Consider the following 24298-nt stretch of genomic DNA (forward strand, 5'->3'; position numbering starts at 1 on the left):
TAGATTTAAATGATTCAATACTTTATATTTTTATGCACAAAAACACATATGTGGATATTTAATCGTTTCACTTGTGGATGGTAAAAGGTCATGTTTTGAGGGTCCCTTCATATAGAAGATACAATTTCTGCATAAGCAGGCAATTATACTCCTAATATCTCTCTAATACATCAGTAAAAAATGTATAAGGATTAGAAATTATAACAAATTATACAACCCTAAATTGTTGTTCTTAGGAATTGTAACTTTTACTTGAAGTCATCTTATAGCTATTTATGCTTCCCAGAAATGCTGAAATCATCCTATTAAAAGAATAGGGTTTAGGTGCACCCCGTTATGTTTGGCATCACAAAAGCACTCCAGTTTAAAATTCAAACATGTTTTGTCATGTAATTTTTATAGTGGCTGCTTAAAAAAAAAAAAAGGTTTACCCTCCATTCGTGCAAACACTACTTTAAAATGCATGATTCCAATCATTTGTCATGCCTTATTTTAGTTTATTTTTTTTTCAAGCTGTTTTAGAAACTTTGGTGATCCATATTACATAATCCTCATGTCATTTTTCTCCCCATCAATTAAACTCCAATCATTGACTCCCTTTCTGCACATGTTTATTGTTTTGTGGTTTGTTGGTCTTTTCTTTTAATGAACACTGGATCTTGTTGTTACTATTGTTTTTTTTTTTTTTTTTTAAGCTCCATTTTTCTGGATGGGGCTGTTTAGGATTGTGGGGTAGAAACCGGTGCTGTTGTTAATGACCTTGTGCCAAATTCAGTCTCTCTTGAAAGCTGCAAACACTAACTGACCAATAAGCCCCTGCTTCCCTCTAGTGGCTGTAATGTGAAAATGCTAAACAAACTGTGGTACAAGGCAAATAAATGGTAACATGTCCTATTTATTAATGCTGGGGATGGTTCTGGTCCAATGCTGGCTCATGTGATATGTATTCTGTGAAGACCACTAAAACATGAGGGTTTTCTTGTGTAATATTGGTGATGAGATGGGGATGCTTCAGCTGTGAAATCCAGGGAGGATGTTACAAATGTCTGCTTTAATATATATATAAAAAAGGAAGTCATTGAAAACGTCAGACATATCACAGATTAAGTAACCTCATGCTGGCTTATGTGATTATATGGTTAAGTACACTGCATCTGATATGATCACATGTATCTACAGTTGCTTTAGTACCATGAATTTATATCCTTTTATTATATATCTATATATATTTGATTATTTATTGTGATTGGTTATCCTTTTCAGAATCATGTGTACATTTTTAACGCTAAACAATTTTTCGCCTCAGTTTTTAATGTTTCTACTGTTAGAACATACTGAATAGTATTAATCTTTTTAAGACCTTTCCTGTTGAAGATTTGTAAGAATGTATGTAATTTTTGCTTTTCCTCTTTAGTATTTAAAATAACTCTTTCACCTGTACCATGTGTGTCTAACATTGCACAACTGTTTGCCGTTAGTTCTGCTGCCCGTGTCTTCATTAAAGATGTTTTCTTTTTTTATGAGATGCAGCTGAGTGGAGATTCTATTCATTTTTTTGGAACTCAACATATTTAGATGTTATTGAAATGGTGATTCGTTTCAGTAATAAGTTTAAAAAAAACGGAAAATTCTACAGATTGAATACACTTTTAAAGGTACAGTGGAGGATTTTCGCGAGGTTTTGAAAAGACCCGCAGCTACAAAAAAAACAAAACAAAACAAAAGCACCTACACAACCCTGTACCCGCTCCTGAGTGGGAACGCCTATTAAAGGCGTGTGAGAGCGTGCATAAGCCCATTTCTCCTCATGCACACTCTGGTAAAAAGTTTCTGTTTGCATCCCTCATACAAGCTTACTTTCCAAAAAAAGATTTGCAATCTTTTTCATTATCAGACCCACCACGGGTAAGTGAAAATGGTGACGAGCACGTAGGACGGCCTTACATAAACATATCAGCAGAATGATTGATAATTAGGAGGACCACTTATTTTGATGATCCACCCAGAAAAATAACATCCTACACTATACCTTTAAGTTTGATGATGGCTTAAAGATTATAAAAAAAAAAAAAATCTTGTATTTTAGCATAATAGTTTTAAGAAGAGGATTTTTGATCGACACTTGCACAATGATAAGAAAATGACTACCCTCTATAAGGTAGATAAGCTGCTGAAGTTCATCACACAAAAGCTCATTCTTCATGGCAGAGAAGATTGCGAGGATCTAATTTTTAAGAAGCTGTTAGTTTAGAGGGTTGCTTCCAATCATACAAAAACATGTTGAGTGGAAGAAACTATAGTGATGGGCTCAGTCATCAGTACTAGAGAGGCTTGCAAAACATGGACTATGCTTGGAGTTGGTGCCTTGTGATCCACTGCACTTACTTACATCATGAGCATTTCCTGTAATATAGGGTTAGGGCTGTGCCTTTTCCAAAAAAGCAAAAAATATTTATTGGCCTAAATTGTACTTTCTTTTTGTTCTGTTATAATATATCAGTTTTCTGTACAGGCTTGGTATTCTGTCTTTCAATTCTGAATTAAAAATAATATTCAAAGGTGAAAATTACTTTTATCTTAAATTACCTAAAAAACAAAATAACATCTGGAAAAAACTTAGAGACCAGATCTTTAAACTATTTCTCAAATTATATATATATATATATATATATATATATATATATATATATATATATATATATATATATATATATATATATATATATGGATATATATATATATGGATATATATGGATATAAAGATATTCAGCACCATGGAGAGCGCAACCTGACGCGGGATTTGAAAAGACGCAATACATTTCTTAAACCCCCAGCATCAGTCAGTGACTAGTTGAACAGCTAATGATATATATATATACATATATATATATATATATATATATATATATATATACATATATATATATATATGGATATAAAGATATTCAGCACCATGGAGAGCGCAACCTGACGCAGAATTAGAAAAGACGCAATACATTTCTTAAACCCCCAGCATCAGTCAGTGACTAGTTGAACAGCTAATGATTGTGTTTACAGTGAGCCCAATAAATGTTTTATTAACAAAAAAAATAACCAAAGAAGAAAAGAAAAGAGAGATAGAGAAAAAAAATCGGTTAAAGACTGCTGGTCATTAATGCATGATTGATCCATATGATTCTCCTAAAAAAATCCACCCATGCAGATATGCAACTACCAGCTTTAATTTGTCATACGGTCTAAATGCCAGATGTTTGGCCTCTTGATAAAATAGCAGTTCCACACCTCTTGGATTATGTTCTTTTAATATCGACCGGTGTATTATTTCTGGTCTTTTTCCAAGGCTTTTATGAACATCCATCAATTTGCATCGAGGTGACCACACCTCTGTATCTTTTCACGAATGAATGAATCTCATATCTTCCTTTGTGTAGCCAGAGGCATAGCCAGAAAATCCTAATAGGGGGCCAGGCAATAACCAATGTACATTGAGGGGTGGCTGAAAGGCACCGGAACCTCAGGGTCAATCTACACTGTTCCAACAGGAATGAGCACAACATCCATGTTTTCTAAATAAAGACAAACTATCCTTACCTGCAGCTTTTGCTAACAAATATACGCATATATGTAAAAAATCTATGCTTTTTAAATAAATAGGATATTGGACAAAATTCTTTCAGGTTTGAGTTCTGGGGCGAACATATTTTACATTGTCATTGAACTTTTATCTATAATCATTCTGCAAAAAAATTATATTTAAATCTACTAATATCCACATTTAATGAATTTTTAAGTTAAGTAGATATTTATCGAAGATTTCACTGAAGACTCTTAGATGACCTGCAGAGGCACATAATTTTATCTTTACCCCAAATAATTCACATTTAGTTCTGAAAAGAGCACAAATTCTGTATCTATCATCTTTAATGTTTGTATACTGATGTGCAAAATTAACCACATTCTGTAAAAGTTTAAAAAACAAACCACTGGACTTTGTTTCCAAGGTTTGAAGACGTTTCGCTTCCCCTCCAGGAAGCTTCCTCAATTCAAAATGTCTGAATTCAGACATTTTGAACGTAATGACTATGACCTGGATGACTGAGAATCTTCACCAGCATAATTAACCACAGTGTGTCTGTTGTCAATTAGTTGTTAATATATGAAAAATGTAAACGTTTGATAAGTTTGAACATTTCTCCTTCAGAGTATTACTGCTGCCACCATCTATGTTAGAGGGAAAAAATGGTAGGGGTGACCAATGATTGGTTAAGGTCGTCCATGGCCACCCCAGGCCCCCCATCTATCTTCGCCCCTGACTGCAGCTAGTACGACATAGGCCTATACTGAAAAATACCATTAATTATCTAATGTGCGCGAGACAGTATCTGGTGCGCAGAATACAGTTTTTTTTCAATGTCCCTTTACGGGCTCCGTAGCAAAGTCATCCTGGGAAAAAAAAGAAAAGCGTTATAGAAATTCCCACGGTCTTGAAAGCAGCACGGATGGTGCCTCAACATCCAAGCTGCAGCTGTTAGTGGATTGACAGCTCAGAGTGGTGGAGCGGCGCGGATTCATCTTGGAAATGTATGGCAAGCCAAGAAGGTCATATTTCGCATTGAATTGTCGCGTTAAGATTGAAGTTAACCCGCAAAAAACGCGCGTTCTCCCGAGATTACGCCGCTTTTTACGCCGTCTTTTACCAACAAGCGCCGCCTTTTACGCGCGTCATGATAGTACCACAAGACGCGCGTTAAATACGCGCGTTGTGTCGGTCAGAACGCGCGTTAAATACGCGCGTTGTGTCGGTCAGAACGCGCGTATTTAACGCGCGTTTTCCTAATATGATAATGATGTCCTCCCTTCTTTTCCCACAGCCAATGCATTTGAACTGGTTGCATCCAATCTCTGATCAAGGCAAGCCAGACCAAGAAAGTTCAGCACAGATCTGCTTTGTGGAAAACTGCACAGACCTCAATGTTGCAGCATTGCCAGAATTCACTGCATTGCCGTTTCACAAAGCCTTAATTTTAGGAATATATCCACTACTTACACTTTGCTGTTATTTTGAATCCATTCCATGCCTATTTTCACGTAAAAACGTTTTGCATCAACATGCATCGCCAACTAATGTTTTGTATTCACAGGTATTAGAAGGAATGTTTCACCATTGAATACTAACGAGAGGTGGCGTGGTGACTTAGGTGACCGCCTTCAATGCGATGCTTTTGCTTCGTGGCAGGTTCGAATCCGACAGAGGCCGTCCAACTTTTCCCTTTATATTCTGTCTTGTCTCCAACCAAGCCCATTTATTTATTTCTTTTTTTTCTGAGAATATAATCATAAATGTAGCCTACTTCACTGTTTTTGATCCATCACCATGCATTCTGTCATGTAAAAACTTTTTATATTGTACTAATAAAATGACTATAAAGGGGACACTTGTCTTCCAGAAAATTTGTCGGTCTGACTTGTTTTCTGTATATTTTCCTGCATATCACCAACCTTTTTCCATAATGCTTTCTACAGCCATGGAGCAACTGCTGTTAAAATTAAATTAACAGGAACATTTCTGATTAAAAGTGTTATTAGTGCAATGAGAAAAAACTTGCTTAGTTGAGCCAGTGGAGGTTTGATAATCCCGATAGCTCATGTTCTCTGTCTCCTACATATACATATAAATATATATATATTATAATATATATATATATATATATATATATATATATATATATATATATATATATATATATATATATATATATATATATATATATATATATATATATATATATATATATATATATATATATATATATATATATATATATATATATATATATATATTAACCACGTCACATAAATGTTCTTTCAGTCTGCAGATGGCGCCATATAACGGGTAGGCTACTGGCAGAGCAGCAAACAGGTGTTTGCACCAAAGCTGGGGAACAATATAGGCAAGGTGTGTCTCTTTTTCAAGAGAGAACTGGATACTGGATTCTTTCATCTTATTTATTTATTATGAACTATTATCTATTTCCCACTACCTTTGACCACTAGTCAGTACATTTACTTATGTGTACTAGAACAAGATCCAAATGTGCAAGAGTGTAATTACATTTTCATTGTGGAGTAGGAGACAAGGTATGGGTGCAGCACCTTCTATTGGGGGTGTATCCAGAAAACAGGTACTACGTTATTTAGATGTTACATTTAATTTTAACAGCAGTTGTTCCGTGGCTGCAGAAAGCATTATGAGCTTGGGAAAAGGTTAGCGATATGCAGGAAACATACAGAAAACAAGTCAGACAGACACATTTTCTGGAGGATAAGTGGCCCCTTTAATGTCATTTTATTAGCACAATGTAAAAAGTTGTTACATGACAGAATGAATGGCGATGGATCAAAAACAACAGAGAAGTGGGCTACATATATGGATTATATTCTTGATTAAAGGCAAGAGAGAATATCAAAGGCATAGGTTTGATTTCAGCTTTGGTAGGGACACTATTGGTCTTCAGTTTCATTGGTCTAATGTCATTGGTCCTTTGCAAAAAGATGCATACTCTTTTTTTTAATGCTTAATGTGAGCATCAGGCTTTGATGTGTTTAAAGAGAACAGCATAATTTCTTCCTAGATTAATACAAATCTTATAAGCACTACACTCACTAGATGCTGTTTAGCAATGTTTGAAGCATCACTGGCTCTGTTCAATGTGCAATTAGGACTTTTTTCCACTTTGAAAATGTTTGCATTTAAACTTACCAGTAAGACAGAAGGTAAATACATTCCTATTTAACCAAATATAGTCTAAATATGCCTGTTATATGTTGACGTATCGTGTTTTCTTTTGAAGATGTATAATTGTGCAGAGGTAAACAGGTGAAATCCACTCTTATTTTTTTATCTAATATGCTCTCTCTGTGTCATGCAAAATAATACATTCAACGGACGGCAAATAAATGTATTGTATTTACATGTGCACTGGAACTATAAGAGGAACTGACACTGAGGATTTTGAAATATTAACTTCACTGTACAAGTTGTACATCTGGGCTGTAGTTAGTCTATGTAGCCCATTTCATAAATTTGTTCTATGGCTAAAACAATTAATCACATCTATCAATAATTTAAATATTCGTCAACTGATTTAGTAATTGATTAATCAATAACTGGAGTATAGAGCCACTAAAATGTGCCTTTAAGCCAATAGAGCGACCCACTTAGAGCAGGAATTATACCAAGATTATGAAAAAATATGTAAATATTTTGCATTTAGGACAAAAAAAAAATTTTTAGTCTGTCAATATTCTCCATCCAGAACTCCTCCAGAGGAAACGTTTCTGTTTCACCTGGGGTCATTTCGTAAAAAAATCTACTTTAAGGAACCTTTGGGTGATCTGATTATTAATCAATTCATAAAAAAAATAATCAACAGATTAATCAATTTGCAGAATAATCATTAGTTTCAACCCTTATTTTATGGTAACGTTCCAAACACATTTCTTCCATCATGCAGCAGTGAAGGGCAGCTGCTTCCCCCTGAGGCTGCCCTGCATCATTATATCTGTTTCCTACATTCATATAATGTTTCTATTATACAAGTGCGTCTATAATAGTAAAGGATTAAATGTAACAACCTTTTATCATCATCCTATATTGCTTGCTGTTTAAATAGCTCCTTATGTCTATTTTCTTTTTTAGTGGCATCATCTATAAACACAACACTAAGAATCAGCCAAAGTTTATTCAAATATAAAATCACTTTTAACAATTATAAAAGACAATATAACACTATCTTATCTGTAATGTAATAGTATCCAAAATAAACAGCCAGATTGAAGCATTATTTACCAGAGATTAATTTACTTATGTACTGTGTGGAAATCTAGAAAAATAGAATCAGTGTAAATAGAGTTCCTCTGTTTGTCTTCATCCTATTTCTAGAAGTAGAATCAATTAAATAGAACTATTTTTATGTGGAAAACAAAAAAATTGAAGAACGTCAGCATCCTTCTCGTGTTGTTATGTTCTACAAAATAAATTAAAAGCTTTTATATACACCTGAACTGCCGTCAAAAAAAAGGAAAACAGTAATAGAAAAGAAATATTGGTGAAAGGGAATCAGAAATGTTGATAGATTACAGACTGCTCATTTCAACAGCAGTTTTCAGAACTCCTGTCTGACTCAGAATATTTTGTTTTATAAAAGAAATCCTAACTTTGGTTACTTTCATTTCTCAAGTTCCAAAAATCCAAACTATCTCCTGCTTCTTCACAGAACTGCAGTCAGAAGCTTTCGCCTGTTTTAGCCTAGAATAAGAGTGGATTTCACCTGTTTACCTCTGCACAATTATACATCTTCAAAAGAAAACACGATACGTCAACATATAACAGGCATATTTAGACTATATTTGGTTAAATAGGAACGTATTTACCTTCTGTCTTACTGGTAAGTTTAAATGCAAACATTTTCAAAGTGGAAAAAAGTCCTAATTGCACATTGAACAGAGCCAGTGATGCTTCAAACATTGCTAAACAGCATCTAGTGAGTGTAGTGCTTATAAGATTTGTATTAATCTAGGAAGAAATTATGCTGTTCTCTTTAAACACATCAAAGCCTGATGCTCACATTAAGCATTAAAAAAAAGAGTATGCATCTTTTTGCAAAGGACCAATGACATTAGACCAATGAAACTGAAGACCAATAGTGTCCCTACCAAAGCTGAAATCAAACCTATGCCTTTGATATTCTCTCTTGCCTTTAATCAAGAATATAATCCATATATGTAGCCCACTTCTGTTGTTTTTGATCCATCGCCATTCATTCCGTCATGTAACAACTTTTTACATTGTGCTAATAAAATGACATTAAAGGGGCCACTTATCCTCCAGAAAATGTGTCTGTCTGACTTGTTTTCTGTATGTTTCCTGCATATCACTAACCTTTTCCCAAGCTCATAATGCTTTCTGCAGCCACGGAACAACTGCAGTTAAAATTAAATGTAACATCTAAGTAACGTAGTACCTGTTTTCTGGATACACCCCCAATGGAAGGTGCTGCACCCATACCTTGTCTCCTACTCCACAATGAAAATGTAATTAGACTCTTGCACATTTGGATCTTGTTCTAGTACACATAAGTAAAGGTATTGACTAGTGGTCAAAGGTAGTGGGAAATAGATAAATAATAGTTCATAATAAATAAAAAAGATAGAAGAATCCAGTATCCAGTTCTCTCTTGAAAAAGAGACACACCTTGCCTATATTGTTCCCCAGCTTTGGTGCAAACACCTGTTTGCTGCTCTGCCAGTAGCCTACCCGTTATATGGCGCCATCTGCAGACTGAAAGAACATTTATGTGACGTGGTTAATATATATATATATATATATATATATATATATATATATATATATATATATATATATATATATATATATATATATATATATATGTATATGTAGGAGACAGAGAACATGAGCTATGGGGATCATCAAACCTCCACTGGCTCAACTAAGCAAGTTTTTTCTCATTGCACTAATAACACTTTTAATAAGAAATGTTCCTGTTAATTTAATTTTAACAGCAGTTGCTCCATGGCTGTATAAAGCATTATGGAAAAAGGTTGGTGATATGCAGGAAAATATACAGAAAACAAGTCAGACCGACAAATTTTCTGGAAGACAAGTGTCCCCTTTATTGTCATTTTATTAGTACAATATAAAAAGTTTTTACATGACAGAATGCATGGTGATGGATCAAAAACAGTGAAGTAGGCTACATTTATGATTATATTCTCAGAAAAAAATAAATAAATAAATGGGCTTGGTTGGAGACAAGACAGAATATAAAGGGAAAAGTCGGACGGCCTCTGCCGGATTCGAACCCGCCACGAAGCAAAAGGATCGCATTGAAGGCGGTCACTTAAGACACCACACCCCCTCTCGGTAGTATTAAGTGGTGAAACATTCCTAGTAATACCTGTGAATACAAAACATTAGTTGGCGATGCATGTTGATGCAAAACGTTTTTACGTGAAAATAGGCATGGAATGGATTCAAAATAACAGCAAAGTGTAAGTAGTGGATATATTCCTAAAATTAAGGCTTTGTGAAACGGCAATGCAGTGAATTCTGGCAATGCTGCAACATTGAGGTCTGTGCAGTTTTCCACAAAGCAGATCTGTGCTGAACTTTCTTGGTCTGGCTGCCTTGATCAGAGATTGGATGCAACCAGTTCAAATGCATTGGCTGTGGGAAAAGAAGGGAGGACATCATTATCATATTAGGAAAACGCGCGTTAAATACGCGCGTTCTGACCGACACAACGCGCGTATTTAACGCGCGTTCTGACCGACACAACGCGCGTATTTAACGCGCGTCTTGCGGTACTATCATGACGCGCGTAAAAGGCGGCGCTTGTTGGTAAAAGACGGCGTAAAAAGCGGCGTAATCTCGGGAGAACGCGCGTTTTTTGCGGGTTAACTTCAAGCTTAACGCGACAATTCAATGCGAAATATGACCTTCTTGGCTTGCCATACCCTGGCTCTTCATTCAACAGGACCCACGTCCTAACAGCACCCCACACAGAAAACAAGATGACGACCCGGTCAGAGAGAGAAAAAGCCCAGAAACTGAACGAGCAGCATCAGGCTATTCTCACCAAACTGCTGAAAGAGGAGAACAACAAGTACTGTGCAGACTGTGAGGCTAAAGGTAAGCAGGGTTCAGAAATAAGAGGAATTCATGGGGAAATTATTATCTGTTATTGTTGCACAGCATTGCTTTCATGCATGCCTCAGCCTGATGTTATATTTATTAGCCTATTATTCATTACATATTTTAACACTCCAATATATCTGTATTTGCAGCACAAAAAGGTCAAGCCATTTTTTTTATATTATTATCCAGGTAGGATTAAAATACAATAAGGAGAATCACTAAACTTCCGATTAGTATTTTCAAAATAAAATACTGTGATTTTAATTCTATTTTATGAAATTAAACGTATATCTCACTTGATATACGGTTTTCAATTAAAGTAATTACGTGTCAATATTTCTTATAGGCCTATATAAGAATTCTATATATACGTTTTACATACAGACGTAAGTAGTAGAAATATCCGTCTTTTATTATGTACCTGAACGCCTCTTTGTTCCGGCTGTAAATTGGTTCAGCGTGGGTAACTTGAGGCTATAGTATCGATGTCATGTCCTTGACTGGGTTATTAATGAGTGGAAAACGTGCGTGTCCCGTGTTGCAGCGTGGAACCTGATGTGTTCCTTACTGTCTGTCCTGTTGGAAGAAAAACCTCAGCATCCTGAGCTACAGAAGCTTCCCAACAGGACAGCATCCATGTCTACCAGACTTCATTAGAAGAAGCGAAATTTTATAATTTTCATGCATAAAATCATAGAAATGCATCTCGATGAAAGTGAAAGCTTAAAGCATAGACTTTCCTCCTTTCATCGGCGTACATTGGATGTTATGAGAGTTATTGTTGTGTTGGCTGTTTAAACATTTGTATCCATTTATTAAATTGGTGATTGTCCCCCCATTTAATCCAAAAGGTTTTGAATTAAAAATTGCAGAATAACCCGATTTGGTGATTTATTAAAGTGTGAAAATGGTCAGCGTGGACAGTGGGTGTTATGGGCTCTATGCACAGCTCCACTACTTCCTGAATTTAATGCAGCTCCTTTGTTTCCTGTCTTTCATTACTGGACGAACTGATTAATCCAGGTGTGTCTGGCCAGTTACTTAGGTCATACACACCTGGATTAATCAGTGCATCCAATCATGAAAGACAGGAAACAAAGGAGCTGCATTAAATTCAGGAAGTAGTGGAGCTGTGCATAGAGCCTATTCGGCTCCCATCAGGGTTACCTCTGGGTGAGGTTACGTTTCTTTTGCGTCATCACCTCTGTTATCAGTGAGTCAGTGATTTTCCTTTTGTTTCTTCTGCTTTTTCTCTGGATTGAGGAATAGCAGACAATTCAGCTGAATAGTCAATTATACCTAAAAAAAAAAAAAAAAAAAAAAAAAAATCAGTGGTGTGGTTTTCTTACTGAAATGTAGAATAACATGAAATTCAGTAGAAATTTAATGGATTCAGCCCTTTAATTAGCATTTTTACTCCCTAACTAATTCCACTAAGCCTCATGTCTGGCATTGATCGTTTGGTAAAGCTTTCCATAACTGTGATCCTTTCACTTAGAGCGATGATTGACCCAGGGTCATTATGCACCTTTCGATTCTGCAGCTCCCAAAGCTCTTGCTCTCACATTGGCCTATATGTTAATGATGAATCCATCAGGAACAAAACTTATAATGCAGGGTGGTCAACTGTCACCCATTGGGAGTGAGACTCACCCATCTCAGTGTCTTCACACACTCTCACTCCATATTCCCAATTTCTCACACTAGAAAATGACATTAAAACTCAACTCAGTCTAGTTTAATTATCTCCCATTGGGATTTAGGGGTAATTAAAACAACACAAATATTTTAATTCTTAAAGCTTCCAAGTTTACCTCTCAAACACTCCAAAATAAGAAAAATAACCATTGCATTTTATTTTTTAAAAGATCAGCCACCCAAGAAAAGATCAACCACATTCAGAGAGGATGTGCAGAACAACTCGGTGATCCTGGATTCATAGAGGAGAAACCACAGGGATGTTCAGCTTTTATTATCAAATTCATGTATCTTTATTTTTGTCCATTGAATATGTTTAAAAACTTAATTTCCATCACACCTTCCAAACTGAAACCTCCAGAGAAGTGCTGTCTCCTGTCATGGTGAGTTTTTATAAAACCTACAGCCTCCTAGAAGGTCTGAATTGTTTAGCCGTTTTGTCAATTGTAAGAAAAGTTAATAACGTATTGAATGAAGCTTTTTGATCCTTAGCATATTGCCAAATATTCATACAGTCTGTAGTTTGCATAGGTTTCGATTGCACTGGTTCCTGAATCCAGTGATAACTTATTAGTTCCCCATTGTTTAATTTACTTGAACTGCAGAGAATAATTAATGAACAAAGTTGTGAAATTCTTAGTTTAATTCTTAGATCTTTAGTTTAATTTTCTAAAAATCACCAGAATGTAGAAAATAATGTATATTGTAAAAAAAAAATTCACATAACTAGAGATCACTTATTCTTACTGTTTTATAAAAATTCCACATTTTGCCACTTTGTTTTAGTTAAATCCTCTGAAAACCTCCAGCCGATACCTGTCCTAATCTCACCCTGACAGGGTTTCCTGTCCAAACTATTTCAAAATCCCACCCTGAGGTTTGGTGAAAAGTTGGCAGCCCTGGATAATATACTTGGATATCGCCGTCACTAAATAAAAAAAAAAAAGTAGAAAATGATCAAAGCTCAGTAAATGTTGGTTTTTGATAAAACGGGATCGCACATAAGATCATTGTTTGAATATACGTTTTGATGGTGTATCCAGGGTTTTGTGCTAAGACTGGGTTCTTGCACATGAAGCACATGGTATCTCACCAGGGAACCTTCTATCACATGTTTGTAGTGTGACCCCATATGACTTGTGGCAAACTACCAACTGGAGCTCTTGTGACTTTCTTTTTAACAAAGACTTTCTTCTTGCCACTCTGAAGATTCTTTGTAGCTTCTTTGTTTTTCTCACCCATGTCTTGGTTGCTTTGCTGTAGATCTGGCTGCTACTAGAGCTGAATCCATTAATCAGATTAATTGTAATTATTCTATTATTGAAATAATCGTCCACTAATTTAGTAATCAATTAATTTTTAACTGGAGTATATAGACTGTAATCTATGTTTTTAGTTGACAGAGAAACCCAGCTTACACAGAAATTATAACAAAATTGTAAAAAAAAGTAAACATTTTGCATTTAAGAAAAAAAACATTAATCTCATCTGAACTCTTTAAGCAGAAAAGTTCTAGTTTCACCTGGTTTAATTTCATATAAAGTCTTCTTTTAGGAACCTGTTGCTATCCGATTATAAATCGAAAAAATAACCAACTGATTAATCTATTTGCAAAATATTCATTGGTTGCCGCCCTAGTTGCTTTAGACAAAGAATATATCTTTATGAGTCTTTACTGCAAGCTGAGTTCTCATGGTATTTATGCAAACACTCGAGAATCCATCTTGTACTGCTTGCACAGAACAGGTTGGCCAATCATGTGGCAGTTTTAGGCGGGGCATGCATCTGTGACTAAAGCATGAGCTGCCCAGCCCACCGTTAAACCAAAAGAAACATGGCAGCACAGGAGGATGTATGGAAACCTGCTTCTATCACATTAGTTTTGTCAGAATTTTTTTTACATTGCATCATTGAAACAACAAGAGCATTCAAGCATAAGTTATGGTTTCTCATGACTTCTACTGCTCTTAAATTTCTAACCATGATGATAGGCGGGCTTTAGGTGTGACTTTGTCCATTAAGGTTAAAAAGGTTCTGCTGAATGAATTCTATCGTTCCAGATTAATTAAGAGTAATGCTAAATAGTAAGGCTAAACAATTTCACCAAAAATAAAAGTGTTAATTATTTTTGCACTAACCACAAGCTGCTCCCACAACTGTCACGCTCCTGAACCCACTAATTCATATATAATCCTTTTCCTAACATTCCTTTATATTCTGTACAATCTGTATAATCTGTGCATGTAGCTCCCATATTCATATTTATGTTTATACACAATTTTTTACAGTCCCTAACTACTACTTTTTGCTTGTATATACACCTGTAATAAAATGTATATCCCGTATAGCACTTCTGGATAGATGCAAACCACATTTCGTTGCTTTGTACTCGTGACAGTGCATTGACAATAAAGTTGAATTCTATTCTCTTCTATTTATTTTAGGATTTCTGTTTTAGGAAGTTTAAAGCTTGCTTGTTTAGAGTCCATTGTTGCAGGACTGTATTTGCATGCATGGATCTGAATGCTTGCTGCAACTCTATGTTTCTATGTGCAGGCAAATACCCCTTAAGTTTATTACCTAAAGGGCTGCTGTGAGAAATGTAAGGTCTTTCTCTTGTTAATGTGACCAAAATTGAGTTCCTGTGCGATTTGAAATTTTAATTTTAAACAGGAGTGTTAAGCACTTTATAATCTGGCTCGCCAGGTTATACCTATGTGAAAGGATTTATGAAATTACCAGTAAACTAGCCTCGTGAGACCATCCTGATCTCGCAAGCTTTCAAGGTTTCACTCGCAGATCAGTCTGGAGACTCTCCGTTAAAGAACATTTGGAGCCGTTCACCAAACGAACGTCCAATCAGCGTTGGCTTTGAGGTGGGTTTAGGTGTGACGCAACAAGAAGCGCGACAGTTCAGTCTAAAGAACATGGCGGCTTCAGCCGATGAAACTAGCGTCAGCATGTCTATTGAGCAAGTTTTATCGGAGTATTTCTTCACTGAAAGAAGAGCAAAACACTGCTCTGGAGGATTTTCTCAGAGGAAAAGATGTTTTTGCTCTTCTCCCGACTGGTTTCGGCAAGAGTTTGATCTATCAATTGGCTCCTCTTCGTCGTCGCTCTGTTAGTAGGTCATATGCTGCGTTGATCTGATTGGTTTATTTGGCCCGTCTATCACCAACATAGGCCAATCAGCTAACCAGTATTTTCGACCCTTCCCAAAATATCCTTCCAGATGGATATTGCAGACCAAATCTATCTGGCGGAGTCAGGTTACCAGTAAACAGCTTCAAATTAACAATTTAGTGGTTAAGAAAACATCTGTTGCAGTATAAACCGAATGAACATATTAAAACGACTAAGAAAGCACTCAGGAAAGCACAGACCTGCACCAAACAGCACATTTTGTCCCATTTTGGGACTTAGACCTATAGATAAAACTTGGAAGGATCTGGATCATAACCAAATTTGAATGGACTGCTTCTTGGCATGTGGTGCACCTCTGGTAAAAAAATCCCTTCTTAACTTCTCAGGTAAACCTGCTAACAAAGCAACAAACCAATCAAACAAACATAGACTCATATTTATGCTGCGTTCTCCCCGAGTCCACACTTTCCTGTGTTCTTCTCAACAACATTATTGTTCTTGTGAATTAAAACACGCCCATAATCTCCTTGGTAGAGGTAATAATAACTGATAATGTTTATTTGTAAATGTTTCCACAAACCAACCCAACAACACTGTGTGCTATAGCTGGATGTTATTGTGTACAAGTAATAACCAACCAAAACATAAATCACTTCTCACTTAACAACATAGAAATATCTCAAAAACATTTGCCACATTATTTAAGGGAGGGATTATGTGCAAAATAATGCAAATAAAATTTTACACTGCTATTTGTCATATAAAAAAAAAAGCTTTAAAAATGATGACAAGCCGGTTTATGTAGCTCCTAGTTCCAAATCTTCCCACATTGACAATTAAATGCCTCACATGCAAAAGAAAATAAAAAAAAACCCAATAAGGCCTCCTCATATAGTTAAAGTCTCCCCCTATGTTCAACTCTATTAATGGTTAGAATGTTTAATGCAGTCTGTGTCTGCAGACCTTCACTCACTGTTTTCACTGTCAGATGCTTTTGCTGCTGCCTGATCACACAGTTGGTAATTCCCCCTGATGGATGTTCCAAACATGTCATCTTCTTACATGTCAAGTTTTTACACTAGTCTGCATGTTTATTCAAGTGATGTTTAAAACAGACGTTTTAATTTGTTGGTAGTCCGAGCTGTGTAATGTCAGCATCTGAGCAAAGCCCTCGATTCTTCATGCAGCTGCTTTTGTTAGGCTTCCTTTAACTTTGAGACAATTTGGGCCTTTTTGGAGAATTTTCTATGATTTAGACTTGGACAACTTTTATTTCATTTTTTTTTTTCAAGCTCTCATGACATTTCCATTTCTTAAAGTGCAGCAGTGATCAAATGTAAACGTGATTCAGAGTTTTATCAACAGTTCAGCTGTCTGATGGTGGTGGGGAAGAAACTGTTAGGGAATCTGCTTGACCTGCATCGAATGCTGTGAAGCCTCCCAGAGGGCAGCTGGGAGAACAATCCATGGCGGGGGTGTGAGGGGTCATTGATAATATTACTGTTTCGGGACACGCAGCGCTTGGATGAAATGTCTTTTATGGAGGGCAGAGGAGCCCCGATGATCCTCTCTACTGTTCTCACCTTCTTCCAGTCTGAGGCGCTGCAGCCTCCACACCAACTGGTCAGAAAGCTCTCTATGGCGCTTCTGTAGAAGGTGGTGAGGATGGGTGGCGGCAGGTGGGCTCTCCTCATCCTCCACAGGAATACAAGCTCTTCTGGGCCCTTTTGACCAGTGAGGTTGTGTTTACAGTCCAGGTGAGGTTTTCTGTCATGTGCACCCCCAGAAATTTGGTGCTGTTGACCACCTCTACAGCTGAGGTGCTGATGAGCAGTGGAGCATGGTTAGGCCTGTTCTTTAACGATGATCCTCTTCATTTTCTCTGGCTGTTATAAGGCTGTTATCTCTGCTCCAGTCCACCAGCTGCTCCAGTTCCTCTCTGTAGTCCTGGTTGTTGTCGTCTCTGATGAGCCCCACCGCCGTGGTGTTGTGTGCAAACTTCACGATGTGATTGGTGGGGAACCTGGCGATGCAGTCATGTGTCATCAGGGTGAACAGCAGAGGGATCAGGATGCAGTCCTGAGGGGATCCTGTGCTCAGGATGATGACATCATGGTTGTTCTGTCTGGCCTGGACTGACAGGTTTGTTTGTGAGGAAGTCTAACAGCCAATTGGATTGAAGCCCAGCTGTTCTAGTTTTCCTATCAGATGCTTTGGGATGATGATGTTGAAAGCGGCACTGAAGTCCAGGAACAGCATCCGCATATGGGTGTTCTTCTCCTCCAGTTGTGCCAGGCCCAGGTGGGGAGCAGCAGAGATGGCGTCCTTAGTGGAGCGGTTCCGTCGGTGGGCGAACTGGAACAGGTCGAATGTTGGGGGGAGACTGGAGACGATGTGTTCTTTAACCAGTCTTTTGAAGCACTTCATCAAGATAGGAGTAAGTGCAACAGGCCGGGGGGAACCTGAGGCTTGAAGCATTTACCTAATGGTATAGTTTCAAATAATTAAATTCTGCTTCATTGTGCTGAGGCTTTGTGTTACACCTCCACTAGTCACTCACCACAAATTTAATATTTTGCTTTTTGTTTTATTGAGAATATAAAACCTTTGAAACATCCTTCTTTAGTTTCAGACTTTTTTTTTCTCCATTCAGCTTTTTGGAAGTTCTAAATCCATAAATCAAGACTAGTTACATATAAATATATTTTAAAACTTAATAGTATGCAAAGCTAGATTTATTATTTATTTGTTGATATAAGATTAATCTTGTGTTCTGTTGTACTGATTCTCCTCTGCAGGAGCAACGAGCCGCTAAAGTAAATATTTCTTTAATGTGTGGATCTGATTTACTGCCTGATGTTTTCTGCATCGGTCAGTGAATCAGCAGCCTGCAGCTCCATGCATCTTTTCCTCCTGCTCTATCCAGCCACACTCTGTGACTCATTCTGACTGTTGCAGCTATTTTTATAAAAACAATCTGTGGATCTGGAGCAGAAAATAACCTCATGAAAGTGTCTCAAATGTTTTTCTATTTGTTTGCCTGTTCTTAATTGTTGGCTGTCGGCAATCCAAAACAGCACTGCAGCAGCCATTCATATCCTTAGGTTTTAGACAAACGGAGCAACAAAAGTCTAGAATAATTTTGTGATTTGTTCAGATTTGACTTTGTAAACATAAAGAAGGCTGCCAGGTTCCTTTAGAAAGAACAGGTTTTCCTTTGGCAGTCCATTCAAACGTTAACCATGCCGACTGAGGCCTGTGGAGCCTGAGTTGGAGCTTGTTTTATTTTTGCAGGGTTACTCAGATGTTGTTCCAGAACCCTTGTGGCCCGTTCAGTCTTGCTGCCAGGTTCTCTGCAGAGAGAAGGGTTGTCTCCCAGCTCTTCACACCTTAACTGACAAACTTAAATGTCAATGAGAGATTTTTTTTTTTTTGTGAATGCCAGACAGACTTCTGTGTGCTCTTACTTGTTATTGAATCTTAAAAAATACTAGCCTTTACCAAACCATTGGTTTAGATAATTTTCTGCTTACTTTTGAGATGTCTTGAGGTATTTTACATTCATTTCTGTTCCATATTGGCTCCATATGTACATAATTGCTCTGTTCTTTGGAGTCCAAAATCTTTATGTAACCCAGTAAGCTCTCAAGGACTCATTAATATCAGTGGTTTGGCTTTCTAATCTCTTCTTGATGTGTTGCTTTGTTGAAACTTTTAAGTGTTTTCTTGATCCTGCTGTGCACAAAGTAAATATTTTTCATTTTGTATCTTTCATTTATCAGTTAAACTTTTTTCTTTAAAATATGGTTGAGACTGCTCTTTTATCTTTTAAGCTGTTCCCTTCCTGCATGTCTCCACTGGATGTAGCTGAGCTCTGCTTAGAGGCAGTGAATCCCCCTACAAATATTCACCTCATCAATTGATGAGCAACTGCTCAGAGATCAGAGCTCTGCTGTCATTGATCAGAAGTTTCAGTCTTCTTAGTGAGCGGCCACTAAATGTACATGCGGTGTTCCCTGCTTGCTGCAGGCAGCGTGTCGTGGGTGTGTCCGTGGAGCTACACGATGACTGCTGCAGTGTACTGATTCACCTTATCCTCTGAGCTGTAATTTCACCCTCTGTTCTACTTCTCTTCACACACTACCCTACATCTTTCCCCTATGGGTGTTGCTGGGACACAGATTAAATTCTCCCTTATATTAGATTCAATCTCTTCTTCATTTATTGTGATTTTCTACTCTATAGATTCCAGACTCGATATGAATCAAGAGCTGCACACGCTCTAAGTTGGTTTCTCAGCCTCACTTCTTGGCTTGACGTCAGCACCATTGTGCTTAGAAATGATGGATTATCCTAGCTGGCACATTCTGTTGTCTGCAGTCTCAGCAGCTCTTTGTTAGTTTCTTCAGGTCTCTCAATGCTTTGATGACCTTCCCTTGATACCAATTTATTGTGAAATTTGTGAAGATCAGATACTTAAACTTTGATGTGTACAGCTTGTCTATACTTAAGAATAAATGCGTCCATTATTGCAGAAGACAGATGTGAACTCTTTTTCAGAGTTAACAAATGGATATTGTTCATTATTATGTTCTTATCTGGTTTAATTAGGGCTGAATGTCTTGGAGGCTTCCAAATTTATTTAGATGAAGGGGTTTAAGATGGTTTCTCTGAACCAACAAGGCATTAATGTCGATTCCTCCTATGATCCTGCGGCGTCTGTTGACCCTGCAATGCAATGCAATGTTTGATATTCAGGAAGAAGTGGGACTGGGTGATTCGAAGGGATCAATGGTGTTGGATCAACCTTTCTAGGAAAGCACTTTGCTGGAGCTTGAATTGCAGTGAGTCAATCACTTATCTGCAACTGCTTATTATATAGGCATTTTTTTTTTTCTAAATAATGTCTATTTGCTTTATGGAAGGAAACAGACACAGTATATGGTGTTAGCTTTTTTTTTTGGCATGGGGTTCAGGTTGTCTGGCAGGGCTTAACATGTTTCCTTTTTTTAATGCTGGGAGGTCTGGGTGTCTTTGCAGGTAGTGCTGTCACTGCGACCCAGTCCCATATAAACTGTTTGGAGCTATCTTTGAACTTTCCCTAAAATAGTTTGCACTGCATCTCTTTCTGGTTGTTTTTGAATAAAAACACATCTGGGAAGGAGAACTAATTTACATTTAAGCTTAAAAGTCTTAAGACTGATGGAGAATCTGTGAGGGGAGCTAAACATGAGGGTGTTGTTAAGGAGTAATTCCCAATCAAAATTATTTCACCATGATTATCAAGGATAATTAATCCAAATACCAGCGGATAGGCAAAAATCCAGATTTTCCGATTACTTATCAAAATCGGTATAAAAATGTTTTGATGCAACATTTTCAGTAAAACGTATTTTATTTTATTTTTTATCACATAATAAAAAAAAAAAAATCTAACCTCCTAGGAATTTGAATAATTTTGGGCAAGGGTTGATATATTTTTTTTCTGCCTAAATCATCCTGCAATTCTCTTTATTACCAGCAGGTGGGAGCAGTGTCCCTACTTTCTCAGTGTAGCTGCTTTTAGTTGGCTTCCAGTTGATTGAGGACCAAATGCTGCATCTGAATGTCTGGTCTACTGTATTTCTATGCATAAAGAATCAAATTTTTACACACTAACAACTAGCCATTAATTTGGTAAGATATGAATTAATTACAAGTTGTATTGTTTCCTTGAATAACTCTTAATTGCATCTGATTGCTGTTTTATTTCTGGACATGACGTTCTTGTTGTTGGTGAGGCAGATTTTTCTCTCTCTTCATTTGATTGGACTCTGAGTCCCCCCCTAGGAAAACAGCAGGGGGCAGCACAAAACAGCTGATTTTTTTTCTTCTTCCTTTTCTTTTCCAGGCTACATTTCTGTAATTTACAGCGAGGGAATTTGTATTAATTAGCAAGAGGAGATTTTAACTCTTAGAAAAGAAAAATACAGCAGAATTTCAGCAGGTAGATGGTTTTTCCTGCTGCCTTGTGGAACTCAGTGAATGTTTTCTTCCAAAGATGGTAAAGAAAATAATTTCTCTACTTTTTGATAGAGAAATTAAAGTTCCGACTAATGTCGGGAAATAATAATAATGCATTCAATGAAGTATGTTTTTTTAAGAGCTGTTTTCCAACTTTCTTATGGTTTCTGTGATGCACAGCATGAAAAAAAGGCTTCAGCATTTTTGAGGATGGGTCGACCCCACATGCAGTAATGTCCGTTTTGTATTTCAGGCATTTATTGTCATTATTTGATGATAATGATTTGCAACTAAATAAAACCCAGAAACCATTTCCCATAGGATTCCTTTATATGAGATAAATAAAAGAAAAATTTAATGTTTGGAAGATTTCACATTCAGTCATGTTGTCTGCAGGTGTTGGCTCACAGGGTTTTTACCAGTCCAAAGTCATATGATTTGTCCGTCGAAAGATTTTAGAGAACTTTATGGTTCGCTTTCTGCTAACAAGCCATATGGAGACCCTGATTTCAGTTTTCTATTGTGACTTTGCATCAAACCACACTACCAAACGTACCAAAACCTGCTTAAACCATGATAGCACTTGGCCTGACCCAAACAACTCAGAGACTCTAAGAGACATCAGACCAAATGAAGCAGACACACTTGCCGTTAAACCATCCTGGGCTCCACTTACATCTCAGCAGTGCCACAAGCCTTCATGCTACAACATGTTGATGCAGTAATTCATGCAAAACAAGATTACACAAGACAAAAGCTTAACTGATTGGCTTTCATGATTTTGGAAAAAAAAAAATACATTCTAGGAGGTAATTAATTTAAATCAATTTTACCATAATTAGAATAATCACTCTTTCACCTAATAAATATATTGGTGTCAACATATATATATCTTTTCTAGCCAGTTTCCTCACCAGATTTTGCAGGACATATCCTAGTTACCATAGCAGAAGGTGCGGTTACAGTCAACAGATTTATGCCCATCTTACTTCTCGGTATATACGATCATAAATCTTTTATTTTATGTAACGAATATTTCATCAAGCTGTCTTCGGAGCATTCATGAAGTGTGCAACACAGCGGGGGAAGATTGCTTTCAGGGAGCTGGAGAAAACAGCATGTTGCCGGTTTTAAATCTTACATACCCATGTTTGGTCCCTATAAAAACAAGGAATGAACCATCTGGCAGTTAGGTTAGGAAAACGCAGAAGAAATAAGAACCAAACCTAGTTTTTGAGGTTCTGTAATGATTTACAATTTACCTCAATTGTTCCACCCAAAAAATGAAATGCAGGTTTTGTTTGTGTTTCTTCTGATGTATGTCTCTTTATTTCATTAAGGGTTTTGCAGAAATTAGTTTCAGTGTCAGGTTGAAGTTTATGCTTTGCTTGGCCATTGCAGCCATACTTCTGCTCTCTTTTGGGATCATTTCTCTGTAAGCTGCTGTCACGGCCCAGATCATCACCACTCAACCATCATGCTTGAGGTGTTTTTGCTCATGCTGTTTTACCTATTCTCCAAAATTACCTTTTTTATTGTAAACAAGCATCTCTGCTTTGGTCTCACTGGTCAAAATGAAACAGCTAATTTAGTTTTCTGGTTTATTTCAATGTAACTTTAAAAACCAAAGAGATGGTGGCATTTTTTTTAGGGGAAAAAGAAAATGTTCTCCAGCTTGATAGAATTGCTTAAAAGGGATTCCTTTAAAACAAGCCCAAACCAACAACCCTCCACTTCCATGCTTTACAGTTATGACATTTTTTTAATTTTGTTTTTGTTCCTCTTGCAACTGACAGAGCGACAGTGACACTTTGAACATTATGTAACTGTTTAGTGGCAGCGGCTCTGAACTCGGCCCATTGTCTCCGCTGAAAGGGGCTTTGCTGCCACCATCTCCTCCTCTCTGCCACTGTCACACACTTCCGAACACAGCCGCCCTCAAGTTGTTCTGCTGACTGTCCTCAGGTTGACAGTTGGGGCTTTAATTTCATGCTCGGCTAGCTGTCCCTCCCCCATCACCCCATCCCCTCTTCTGGTCAGTTTGAAAGCTCAGCTGTCATTCATCAAGGCTCCTGGGTGTTTCTCTGTCTGTGTCTCTCCGCGCTGGGATGGGATTGCTTTGTACGTCGTCGTCCCTGTTTCACTTTGTATGCGTGTGCCGTAGGTGAACATGTCAGTGTGTATCAATTTGTTTGAATATTTACTTTCAATACGCCAGAAGGGTCGAGTTTATGGCTATTTATCTCAAAGTCTCCATGAGTGTGGGCCTGCCTGCTCACTGGGGTTTATACAAGATTGGTTTAACTACATGAAATTCGTCGGACTTTTGTTTGAGAGTCGAAAACTTCTTTCATGTCTAATCATGTTTGGAAGTTCACAAATAGGTTGTGATGTGTTGTGCAGGAATATGTGTGGTGACTAGAGAGCTTCCTGTTCACATAGGAGGCAGGTATTTAAAAAAAAACAACAAAAAACCCAGAAACTTAAAGTATTTAAACTGATATGATTTATGGCAGGTACAGGTACAGTTGAATATACAGGATTTCTAGAGCTGGCTGCTGTAATCTTCATGTTAACTGAGAAAAAAACAAACAAAAAAACAGCTGCAGTTTGACCGGCGCACAGTACAACGCTGAAATAATTAAAGGTTAACTATCTGGATTAAAGAGATTTACAACTGATGCTTAACTGAAACATGGATGTCACTGTTTTGATTGGAAAACATAATAAATGTAA

At 37.1% G+C, this 24298-nt stretch overlaps 1 protein-coding gene across 2 annotated transcripts in view; it reads left to right on the top strand.

The window, feature by feature from the left end:
• Window positions 1-10537: 10537 nt before the first annotated feature.
• Window positions 10538-24298, top strand: part of LOC119792735 (stromal membrane-associated protein 1-like) — a 94336-nt gene continuing 80575 nt past the window's right edge. For both annotated transcript variants that reach the window (XM_038299496.1, XM_038299497.1), the window contains exon 1: window positions 10538-10711. In XM_038299496.1, the coding sequence (XP_038155424.1) occupies window positions 10594-10711 (118 nt within the window). In that variant the 5' untranslated portion in view covers window positions 10538-10593. The remainder of the gene's footprint in view (window positions 10712-24298) is intronic.

The sequence above is a fragment of the Cyprinodon tularosa genome, unplaced genomic scaffold (genome assembly GCF_016077235.1).
Source record: "Cyprinodon tularosa strain WSP-4 unplaced genomic scaffold, ASM1607723v1 ctg43, whole genome shotgun sequence".
NCBI lineage: Eukaryota > Metazoa > Chordata > Actinopteri > Cyprinodontiformes > Cyprinodontidae > Cyprinodon > Cyprinodon tularosa.